Genomic DNA, 12,847 nt, shown 5'->3' with positions numbered 1-12,847 from the left:
TTCACCACTGAGCCACATCCCTGGCCCTATTTTGTATTTTATTTAGAGACAGGGTCTCACTGAGTTGCTTAGCACCTCACTTTTGCTGAGGCTGGCTTTGAACTCTGAATCCTCCTGCCTTAGCCTTTCACACTGCTGGGATTACAGGCATGTGCCACCTTACCTGGCTTATATAATTCTTGATATGCCCTAACTTGAGTATTATTAAGATAGAGTTCCACTTTTAATGGAACAAATGCAGTTCTTCTTTTACCTAATTCAGTACTTCAAACATGACCATAGCCACTCTGAGGTCAGAGCCAGGTGGTACTAGATGGTTCAGATCATACTGCTTTATAAAGTACTGGGAAATGGTTGCCAGATTATTTAATTGTTTGCTTATTCCTACATTACTTTGTTCATTAATTTCTTCCTCTCCTATATCCTATTAAAGTATTGATAAATAATAAATATGCCTAGCTAAATATGGTAAAAAATACAAAAGCAGTAGAAAACATAATTTTTTGAAAATTTCCATATCTAATTATCATTTAATTATCAACCTTAATGATAATATGTGTCCACATTGCAAATGAGTACATTACCTTGTTTCTGGGGTAGATATGGTAGCCCATGGAATCAGCAGCGTACAATGAAAGGCATACAGACCTAATAATAAAAACGACTGTATTTGGAAGTTTGGTTATGTGCCTGAGATTTTGTTTACTGTTTAATAAATATTGTATCATTTAGCCATCATTTTCACCTTATATTCTTCACTTACATAGCTATTAAATACTAAGGCCATGATTCAAAGTCTCTGCTTTTAGCCACTGTATTATAGCTTTATTGCCGCAACAGTCACTTAAATTGCAGTGATGAAACCAAGTTTAAGTAATTCACTTCATCCTAGCCATGGCTTCTGGGTGGTTAAAACTGTGGTTACAGCCTGAAATTGTTATTTAAAGAACTATTTTCTTTACCTTGGCAATTCATATTCTGTAATTTAAATTTTTATGAATTTAGAAACTTGATTTACATTTTACTGAATACCTATGTTGATTTTTCCTTTTACTTTTTTTTTTTTTTTTTTTTTTGAGGGGGTGATTACTAAGGATTGAACTCGGGGGCACTAAACGACTGAGCTACATTCCCAACCCTATTTTGTATTTTATTTAGAAACAGGGTCTCACCGAGTTGCTTAGTGCCTTGCTGTTGCTGAGTCTAGTTTTGAACTCTTGATCCTCCTGTCTCAGCCTCCAAACTGCTGGGATTATAGGCATGTGCCACCGCTCCCAGCTTCCACTTATTTTGTAGATGCCATTCATCATGGAGTTGTAGGACATGCATTTTTATTCCATTAATTGAATCTTTGGCACTTACCTTGCCATCTGTAAGGTAATCCAGAGAAACTGGATTACATAAAGCATTGACAGTACCTTTGTATTTTACAGAAAAGAAATTTCAAAATAACTAGAAAAGTCCAAAAATTTCCAACCCAGGAATGATGGAGGAAATAGAAATGTAATTTTTCTTACTCGAAAATCGCATATTGTATACATGTGTCAAAGAAAAAAGTTGTCAAGAAATTTGAGCACTTAATTAAAATTGGATCACAGTAGGGAAAGGGGCCTGGAAACATGAGAAGCAATACTTGGTTATCTGTTTAGTCAATGCGACAGTGAAATATTTTAAAATAAATAGAAAGGAACAAAAGATATATATATATATATAGAGAGAGAGAGAGAGAGAGAGAGAGAGAGAGAGAGAGAGAGAGAGAAGCCAGCCACTGTGGTGCATGCCTTTAATCCCAGCTACTCAGGAGGCTGAGGCATGAGGATCACAAGTTCAAGAATAGACTGGGCAATTTAGCAAGACTCAGCAACTTAGTGAGAACCCACCTCAAAATAAAAAGGACTGGGGATGTTACTGTATGGTAAAACACCCTGGGTTCAATCCTCAGTAGCAAAAAAAAAAAAAGAAAAGAAAAAGGGAAGGAATGATGGGAGAGGGAGAGAGGACGAGGTTTGCAGAGATATGTGTCTGTGCTTTCTTTAGAAGAGTAAGTGCTAGAGGAATTAATTTACAAATATGTTTTCATAATAGTTTTTCTGTTTCTTATTGTTACTACTTAAAACAAATTTCAAGTAAAATTTTTTTTTCCTTAAAGCATTACTTATAATAGTAACTTCTAAACTAGGTGCAGGGGTGCACAACAGTAATCCCAACAGCTCAGGAGGCTGAAACATGAGGATCAAAAGTTCAAATCCAGCCTCAGCAAGGCGAGGCACTAAGCAACTCAGTGAGACACTGTTTCTAAATAAAATACAAAATAGGGCTGAGGATGTGGCGCAGTCATTGAGTGGCCCTGAATTTAATCCCTGGTACCCCCAATAAAAGTAACTTCTGTAAATGCCAGTTAGGTTTAATCATTTAGGCAAGTGTAAGCTTCTGGATCTACACATTCTTTTCAGTGGATTAATGATTAGTTTTGAATATCATTTTGTGTAAAATGTTGTTTATGGTTGGTCCTCCTGAACATTTAGAGAAATTGAGATGAAAATACTAGCTTTACTACTGATAAAACCCTTGGAGGGCTGGGATGAAGTTTAGTGGTAAAGTGCTTGCCTAGTATACACAAAGCCCTGGGCTCTGTCCTTAGTACCACTCAAAAGAAAAGTGGACTGGCTTCGTTCGTCTGGAATTAGGTAGAACAATATACCCAGTCAAAGCAATCTTCCACAGTTGCTTCTTACCACCTAGCCAAAAACAGTCTTAAATATACATTTGGAGGCTTTGTGCAGATAGGCCAATGCAGAAGAGGGGAGGGAAGAAGGCTAAACTGGTAATGTGCAAGCCCTGCTTCTAATTCCCCAGTAGATAAGTTATTTCTCTTCTCTAGTGAGTATTGCTCTCACAGAGTTTCTCACTAATAATATTCTTGCCTCTCCCATTGATCCTGATAACAACTCTGTGATGTTAATAGAAGTTATTCATTTCACTTTTAAAATTTTATTCTAATTAGTTATACATGACAACAGAATGCATTTCAATTCATTGTATACAAATGGAGCACAACTTTTCATTTCTTTAGTTCACTTTATGTATAATAAAGAGGGAACAAATCTATTCAGGGTGGGTCATGGCAGATGAAGGAGATGTAAATTTCATTTTTCTGTTGTTTAGAGCTGGTGTCCACCATAGAATATAGAAATGATTTTGTATTGTCCACCATAGAATATAGAAATGATTTTGTATTGATTTATTATAACATAATAAGGGATATACTTTCACATCATATAATTTATCAGTAGGATATTGGCATGTAGGCATTTAATTGGTTGTTTTAAATTTAGACACAGTCAGATTCATGTTTATGTCCCATAAATGACAGTTTATTTTATAACACCATTAATGAAAATGTAATTCATATATCCTAAAATTCAGCCTTTTAGAATGAATAGTTACATGGTTTTTAGCATATTTGCAAAGTTTTGCAGCCATCATCATTAAATAGTTTAGAACATTTTTGTTACTACATCAGAAAGAAATCCTTTACCCATTAGCAGTCACTCTCCATTCCTATCATTGGCAACAACTAATCTACTCTTCGTCTCCATGGATTTGCCTATTTTGTACATTTGATAAAGGAATCATACAATATATGGTCTTTGTGTCTGACTTTTTAAATGTAGCATATTTTTAAGGTTTATGTGTATTATATAATATGCATGTCATTCCTTTTTATGACTGGTTGATACAGTATTTTTTGGATATGTACCACATTTTGTTTAACTGTTCATCTACTGATGGACATGTGGATCATTTCCACCTGTTGGGTGTTGTGAATAATGCTGCTGTGAACACTTACATATAATATAGTTTTGTATAGGCATGTTATCAGTTCTTTTGTATAGATATCTAGAAGTACAATTGCTGGGTCATATAGTAGACAGTTTCTTGTTTAACATTTCTCTGAATATCTGTCTTATGATTCACAGAAGACAATTTTTTTAGAAACATTTCTCCATTCTTTTCCCTGTTTTAACATTTTTCTGAAAATATTGAAGGAAAATGAGTTCTTTGTTTCAACCTGATCATTTTTTTCACTTTACTTGACCTATTTTTAAAAGCAAAATATGATATTACTAAAAATTTTCATTTTCATGGAATCTTTCAGCAAATTTTGGCAGAGAAATTGTTTGTTGAGCTTGCTTTTTTTTTTTTTTTTTTTGTAGTACTGGGCATTTAACCTAGGAGTGCCCTACCACTGAGCTATATCCCAACTCTTTTTATTTTGAGAGTCTAAGTTGCTCAGGATGGCCTTGAACTTTGTGGTCCTCCTGCCTCAGCCTCCCAAATAGCTGAGATTACAGGTATGCACCACTGTGCCCAGTGCTTGCTTTTAACGGTTGCATATATTGGAGGCTTTAATTTATTTCAGAGAAACACTTCTATTTTTATACCAGGGATTGAAGGGGCACTTAACCACTGAACCTCATCCCCAGCCCTTTTTGGTTTTTTTTGGTGTGTGTATGTGTGTGTGGTTGTAGATAGACAGAATGCCTTTATCTTCCTTGTTTATTTTTACATGGTGCTAAGATTCAAACCCAGTGCCTTACATATGCCAGGCAAGCACTCTGCCACTGAGCTAAAGCCTCAACCCTCCCAGCCCTTTTTATATTTTATTTAGGGACAGGGTCTCGCTAAGTTGCTTAGGGCTTTTCTAAATTGCTGAAACTAACCTTGAACGTACGATCCTCCTGCCTCAGCCTTCTGAGCTACTGAGATTATAGGTGTGTTCTACCAAGCCCGACCATGTTTTAATAACAAAACTGTGCCATCTTCCTCATTCAGTCAGTCACTTATTCAATACAATTAAATCCAGTGGTTTTCACTCCTAGAATCATCTGTGGTAGATTAAAAAAAAAAAAAAAAAAAAAAAAAAAAAAAAAACGTGATAATCAGAATCTCCTAAGGTGAGTCTTAGGCATGTTTGTTTTTGGAAAACTTCATAATTAACTTTTTTTTTTTAAGCAGTCTTGGAATATTGTCCAGATTGACCTCAGTCCTCATACCTCAGGCTCCCAAGAATTTGGGGTTAAAGTTGTGAGCCCCAACATTTGGTTTAGTTTCATAGTTAATGTAACAGATAATTACAATGCATGGAACTTAGAAATAAAGAAATGATAATTTAAGGGACTTAAGAGTCTGGCAGGCTAGGGGCAAAAAAACAGGTAAACTTTAAATTGTATTACAGAATTAAAGAAAGGTGTATATTTGCAGTAGATACATGAGTAGGATATGTCAGAAAGAGAAGAGCATCTAGTTCAAAACTATTCAGAAATGTTGAAACTTGTGCCAAGTCCTGAAGGACAAATGGAAGTAAGCCTGGCAAAATGGGATTTAGAAGAAGGTCGTTCTGTACGGATAGATCCTCATATAAATATACTTCACAAAAGGGTGTGATTTTTTTTTTTCTTGAGGAATTAAAAAAAAAATTAAGATTGGAACAAAAAGATACACATGAAAAAGTTGTAAGATTTAAGGTTAGAGAGTGAAGCAAGCTGTCTTTCATAAAGACAATTGTGTATTGAGCAAAAAAAATTGAATTTTATCCTGACCACTTTAGGAAGCTTGGTGTTTGAATTTAGGCAGTGTGGGTGGGGTGCATATGGAGGAAGAGGAAGAAATATAGTGGTACAAAATACTCTAATATATAATCTTTTTATTAAAAACTAAAAATATTCGTTTCATTATATTTGACTTGTATTTATTTCCATGAACATAACCTTTTTTTTTTTTTTTTTGGCAGGTTTGAGCAGTTGGAATAGAATGAGAGGTTAAAAGGAAATAGGTTACTAAGAAAGATTGGAATTGGAATGGGAGACAGAAGGACAGGGACACGAGAGGAAAAAAAGAAAGTGACTCAAGGTGATGAAGATAGAAGGGAGGAGAGGAAACACATACGTGTATTACATCTAGAGACTTTGAATGGAAAGAAGGACAAATGCCAGGATTTGTGCTATGCATTGTGACCTTACAAAATATTCCAGCTTTGAAGCTGGGTGGTGCATGCCTGGAATCCTGTCCAGTTGGGAGGCTGAGGTTAGGAAGATTGCAAGTTTGAGGCTAACTTCAGAAATTTAGCAAGATTTTCAGCAACTTAGTGAGACCCCATCTCAAAATTAAAAAGGACTGGGGATGTGGTCAGTGGTAAAATTTCTAGTGAGTTCAATTTCTAGTACACCCCACACACACACCCCAAATTCCTGTTTTATATTAGTTTAACAGTGACCTTGGAGGACTGGGTATATAGCTCAATGATAAAGAACTTGCCAAGCATGTGAGAGGCCCTGGGTTAAATCCTTACTACTTGAAGGAGTTGGGGAAATGACCTTTGTGACCTTCTATATGAATTTTCTTAATAATATCTTTAGAGTTCTGCAGACAACATAATCATGTATGTTTTTTGTTTGGGTCTGTAAGTTTATATTACTTTATAAGTTTGTATTACTTTGTATTTGTTACATCAATTAAAGAATATTAATTTTGGGGCTGGGGATATAGCTCAGTTGGTAGATTGCTTGCCTTATATGCACAAAGCCCTGGGTTCAATCCCCAGCACCACAAAAAAAAATAATAATAATTTTTATATCTACCCTCCTACAGATAAAATTTTTATATCTACCCTCCTATATTAGATTTTATCTTATAATGCTTATTAAATTAAATCTGACTCTGAATTTAACAGTTTTCTTTTCTCTTGTTTCCGTCTGTCCCATCATTTTGGGAAAAGAATAATATTAATATTAAGTACAATATCTGTTTCTTAAAATTTCAGGCATAATTCGTAATTTATTTGGTCAGATATAGGCTTTTAATTTTTTTTTTTTTACTAACTATGTAATTTTCACAGGTATTATTACAGACCTTTATGAATTCTCTTGACAGGTTAAAATTCTCATCTAGTTATTTTTCAGCTTCCAGTTATTCATTAATTTTTCAGCTTTATTTTCTAACACTGCTGTCTGAACAGAATCTAAAGGCACATTGTTTTTATAATTCTGGAAAGATGACTGCTTTTTTTGGTATGCAATAATTTTCAAGCAGTGTGATCACTTTTAAGAGTCAACTTACACAGTAGAGCATGTGTAGTGTGTACAGGATCCTAGGTTCAATCTCCAGGACAGCTTACCAATTAGTTAGAGATAAAAATAAAACAGTTAATACTTAAAGAATCCTGACCTTAATTCTGTTTAGTATGGAGTCTGCCTTGTTAGGTAACCATTAAACTTGAAAAGGATCTTTTAAAAGGTCAAAAATTAAAAGTTTCATTATATTCAACAGTAGCAGACTGGTGCTTTCTGTAATGTAAATACAAATATGTAGACTAAGATAAATATATTTTAAACTTTCAGGGCCTGATTTGGCCATCTTTAATACATAAAAGGAAAACATGAAGTAGGAAAAAAGTTATCGTCATCTGTGGGATTTCCATATAATATTTGAAAATGGAGGAAATGTTGTAGACTTTATATTTTATTTTGTTAATACAATATTTTGTTTTCTAATCAAAATTATACTTACCATAGTTTTCTTTAATGTCTTTTAAAAAACAAAAAGTCTTCTCATGTTACTCTGCAAAGTTACTTTTAAACAAATTGTTTATTTAATTTTTTGTTTGATAGGCTATAGAATTGCCAGGATAACACTATTAACCCATTTCATTCTGTTTATACATTAATTCTATGGATTTCAGATAGTGTGTGAAACACTTATACACAATCCCAATTCCTTGACATCACTGAAAATGTCATTTTGTCGTTTGAATATGTAACAAAGATAAGATAATTGTACATTAAGTAGAGGCTAAATAATGCTGCAGTAGCAAAACCACCAGAAATTCTCTGGTGGTTTACAAAAGCAGAGATTGTGGAACTATGTGATGACTCTTAAAGCTTTTGCTTGGATTTGGCACATTATTTCAGTTATCCAAACAAGTCATATGACTAAGCTTGATGTGAGTGGGGCAAGAATTATAGCCTTTATCACAAAGAAGGGCCTGGGATAGAAGGAACAGTAAACATTTGTACAATAATATAACTTTGTACATTATGTTTTTATAAGAATAAAATTAACTATTAATAAAGCATGTAAATATCTTTAAAGAACTGAAGTTAATTTCTCCAGGGTTTAGTGAAAAGTCTCATTAATTTATAAATAGATGAGTTAGACAAACAATATTTATTTGCCTTTGCAATGCATATGTTGTAAAGATGTGCTAAAACAGCAAATAATGTAATCTGTGACAGAGTGAAGTTTTCAAATCAGGTTCTTATAAACTTGAACTTTCTTGAGTACTTGAAACTTATTTGTATATATTGGTTGGACAACTAGTCCTTAGGGGTGTCAGTAAGGGTACTCTTTTGGATATTTACTGCATGTCACAGTATGAAAAACTTAAGAGAAATCCTTTAGTTTACCTCTGCTTAATTGCATATTTTCCCTTATCAACTTCTCACATTTTCTTAAAGAAATTCTATCCTAAAGAAGTTGATAGGCCAGCTGAGATTGTAGCTCAGTGGTAGAGCACTTGCCTAGCACTTGTGAGGCACTGGGTTCAATCCTCAGCACTGCATAAAAATAAATAAGTAAGAAGTTGATAGGCTAATTGCAATTTTCTCATTATCTCTGGCTCCTCAGTACTTGCCTTTAATTTAGTAGTGGTTATTTTGTCTTTCTAATTAAAAACAAGTGCATCTTACTTTTTAACCTGGTTCCTGGTTCAGAGACCTATCCTGGTAGAATGGGTTGTTCTGAAAGTGGTTCAGTCTATTTTTAGGTTTTCTTTTGGTTTGGGGTCTCTGGGTCCTGGGTCTAGATATTTAAATATACTCTCAGAACTACCCACACACCTCTTTTTGCCTCAGAGATTCTATGATATAATGGTGACATTTTAAAGGTTACAACTGTAGGACAAGCTTATAATTTTTTAAAAAATATTATGAAGACAAAAACATGAACAGGTTTATATTTTCAAACTTACCACTCATGTAATAAAAAAGCAAAGATGACATGTAATAAATAAAAACCTCATCTTAGGCACTTATCTAGCTCTATAGTATCTTCCAAAGGTTGTTAGAAATTAATGTGGTCTTTTCTGACTTTTTTTCTCTGTCCTCTGTAAGTTGTAAAGAACATTAAATTCAGGGCGAACAAAGAAAACTCAGAGAACTCAATATATAATTGCATGTTGATTTTAGGTAAGAAGTAAGTGTTGTTGGTTCTTTTCATGGAATGTTTATGTGTACCCACAGCTCAACCAGCAGGAGTGCCAGAGATCTTAAAAAAAAGCTTGCATAGCTGTTCAGTGAAAGGAGAGGAAGAAGTGTTTTTAATTGGCAAGAACTTTCTGAAAGGAACTAAAGTTATTTTCCAAGAAAATGTTTCTGGTAAGTAGGCATATTATTAGTTCATAGATTATTAGATTTTTCCCTTTGTTATAAAGGTACAGTCTTAGCCACAGAGTAAAAGAATTGTTCACAAATTTAAGGCTGGGGTTAACTTAGTGGTAGAGTGCTTGCCTAGCATGTATGAGGCCCTGGGATTGATTCTTAGCATTACATTAAAATATAAATAAATAATATATAAAGGTATATCCATCTACAACAAGAAAAATATTTAAAAAAATATAGTAAGTCACTTTTTATTTTTTTCAATCAGATGAAAACTCTTGGAAATCAGAAGCTGAAATTGACATGGAATTGTTTCATCAGGTATGATTTAAGCCTTTTTATAAGTTCTACTCTGAGCAGTTCAGTTTTGTTCTTAAAAAAATTTCTAACCAACAGATTACATTTCATCATTGTGTGGGATTGATGTGACTCAAAGTTTTTTTCTTGAGTTTCCTTAACTGAAATAGAATCATTCCTCTGATGCCAGACATGACCAGTTCTCTCTAATCAAAATTTAAGAGCATTAGCAAAGGTTGCCATTGTTAATAAAGCATTTCTTTCCTGGTATTTATTTTCTCTAAGGATTTGGATTATCTTACCCTACAATATAGTTAAATCACAGGGAAACTAATATTTATTGAGTACCTGTTTATGTTCCAGGTGCTTTGTATTTGTTAAAGTTACTTTCTTAAATTTGGACACAGTCCTCTTATCATCACACTTACATTAAAGAGTCTTCAAGGGGCTCAGTGATAGAGCACTTGCCTAGCACTTTAGAGGCAGTGGGTTCCATCCTCAGCACCATGTAAAAGTAAATAAAAGTATTGCATGCATCTACAACTAAAAAAATTCTTTTTAAAAAGAGCCTTTGAGGGGGATATAATCTGTATTTGTAGGACCTTTCCATGCATTGCTCTCTAAATAATGAGGAAAAACAGCTAGAAAACAAGTATAAAGACCTAAGAATTAGGGGCTTGGGTTGTGTCTCAGTGGTGGAGTGCTTGCCTCGCACATGAAAGGCACTGGGTTTGATCTTCACCACATAAAAAAATAAATAAAGATATTAAAAAAAAAAAATCTTAGAATTAGTATATAGAGCAGATAGCACCAAACTCAAAGAAATTGAAACTATGGAATATTACTCAGCCATAAAGAATGATAAAATTATGACATTTGTAGGCAAATGGATGAAATTGGAGAATATCATGCTAAGTGAGATAAGCCAATCTCAAAAAGCCAAAGGACGAATGATATCGCTAATAAGTGGAGGTTGACACATAATGGGGGGGAGGGAAGGGTTAGAGTTAGGGTTAGGGAGGGGGACAAGTATGGAGGAAGGAACTACTGTATAGAGGGTAAAGAGGGGTGGGAGGGGTGGGGGGAAGGGAAAAAAAATAACAGAATGAATCAAACAACATTGCTCTATGTAAATTTATGATTACACAAATGGTATGCCTTTACGCCATGTACAAACAGAGAAACAACATGTATCCCATTTGTTTACAATAAAAAAAAAAAAAAAGGAAAAAAAAAAAAGAAACTAATGGAAGAGATGCTTAAATCTATGAGCAAGTTAGTTAGATGGCACATGCAGAAGAGTAATATGTGTAGATACAGATTGGGGACAGGAAGGGAGGGAACAGGCTAATTAGTCTAAAATACCCAAAGTCTAAAATTTAGTATAGAGCTGATGGAGATCAAAAAGAGCACATGGAAGCAAGCAGAGATGTGGAAGAGGCAAGAATTGGAGACTACAGCCAATTTATCCTAAGACGTCATAATTTGGGGGGTAATTTATTTTTTTATTCCTTTCTATTTTAAAAAACTAATAAAAATATAAAACATTTTATATCTAATGTATTGCCAAACTGAAGGCTAAGGGAATAGCCAAGACTGCCCTCGCTTCAGACGTCAGCCACAAGTTTAGAAGTCTCCAGGCTACTGTCCCTTTTGGATAACTGGCTTCAAATTTAGGTTTTTCCACTATCTCCTCAGATTGAGTAATTTGCTAAAATTCAGAGAACTCTGGAAATTGCACATGATTATAAATTTATTACAACAAAGGGATACAAATCAGAACCACCTGAAGGGAGACACATAGGGCAAGAGGGTCCTAAAGGCCAAACTTCTGTCATCTTTGTGGAAGTATTACTCTCTCAGTACCTTAGTGTGTGACAACTTGCAGAGAATTGCCAAACCAGGGAGGCTCTATCAAGCTTTTGGTGTCCAGTTTTTATTTGAACTTTATTATATATATTGCTTGTGCCCCTGACCTGTAGTTTCCAGTTCCATCAGAGGTCAGAACTGATATGGCATGTTTCAGAGAGTCCATCATAAATCACATTGTTAGTTTGTCCAATGGCCAAAGCCCCAAAGATACTCCAATCAGATAGGACATTGTAGGAGCCTTGAGATCACCTTCCAGAAACCAAGGGCAAAGACTAGATCTTTCTTTGGGTAAAGTTAATTCTTTACTACACAGTATCATAAGAACTAGAGCTTCCTACATACTGGACAAATGCCATGTGGAAAGCTTTTCTCTAGCTTTATATTACTTGCTGTGGAAAAGAGAAAGTAGGATTTAAGTCATTCCTTTGTCACATATGCTGTTGTACAATATCTCCTAGGATTCTTTACCAGTCTTAACTGAAGTTCTAGTACCTACTTTGTAATGAACAATCTGTGTTATTTAAGAAAATCAAGTCACTTTTGTGCCTTGGTTGTCTAATCTTAAGAGAGACTCTTGCACAAGATTGAGTTCTAACCCTGACATTATTATGATTTCTTATATTCCTTGATCAGACCATCCCCATTCCCTGTAAACTAACCATGGCTTCCTCAAGAGTACTCCTGAAGATTAGGGGGCAATGTTATCTGACTCTTCTATTATCCTCATAATACCAGACACTTAATAGATAATCATGAGCCAGTTTCAGTGACATATGTTTTTAATCCCAGCTACTCAGGAGGCTGATGCAGGAGGATCTCATTTTGGAGGCCAGCCTGGGCAACTTAGTCAGACCCTGTGTGAAATAAAAAGTGCTGGCGATGTAGCTCACTTGTAGAGTACCCCTGGATTCAATCCCCAGTACTGGGGGCGAAAAAGATACTCATGAAAAACTTCGTTCATTTTATTCCCCTTGAATGAAAAGAGGACTCTGGTGTAAGGTCTATTTGTTCTTTCTGAGAACACTTCAAACCCTAATTTCAATCAGGTTCTTATATACCTAGAGTTTAATCCTAAATGAAGCTTAATATATCCTGGGATATTTTATATGCTGTGAACATGTTCTTGTTTTAATTTCTTTTACTTTTGTGGTACTGGTGATTGAACCCAGTGGCCATCTACCTAAGATACATTCCCCGCCTCCTTTTTTTTAAACAGTCTTGCTGAATTGCCCAGTCAAACT

General features: G+C 34.7%; 1 protein-coding gene across 7 annotated transcripts in view; it reads left to right on the top strand.

The window, feature by feature from the left end:
* The window catches only part of NFAT5 (nuclear factor of activated T cells 5), a 111,580-nt gene that overhangs the window by 73,086 nt on the left and 25,647 nt on the right, over positions 1-12,847 (top strand). For all 7 annotated transcript variants that reach the window (XM_079116838.1, XM_079116836.1, XM_079116837.1 and 4 more), the window contains 2 exons: positions 9,300-9,434; positions 9,706-9,758. In XM_079116838.1, coding sequence (XP_078972964.1) covers positions 9,300-9,434; positions 9,706-9,758 — 188 coding nt within the window. The remainder of the gene's footprint in view (positions 1-9,299; positions 9,435-9,705; positions 9,759-12,847) is intronic.

This window comes from Sciurus vulgaris (assembly GCF_902686455.1).
Source record: "Sciurus vulgaris genome assembly, chromosome: 17".
Classification (NCBI taxonomy): domain Eukaryota; kingdom Metazoa; phylum Chordata; class Mammalia; order Rodentia; family Sciuridae; genus Sciurus; species Sciurus vulgaris.
Note: the sequence above shows the minus strand (reverse complement) of the source record. Positions and strands in the feature narration are given on the sequence as shown.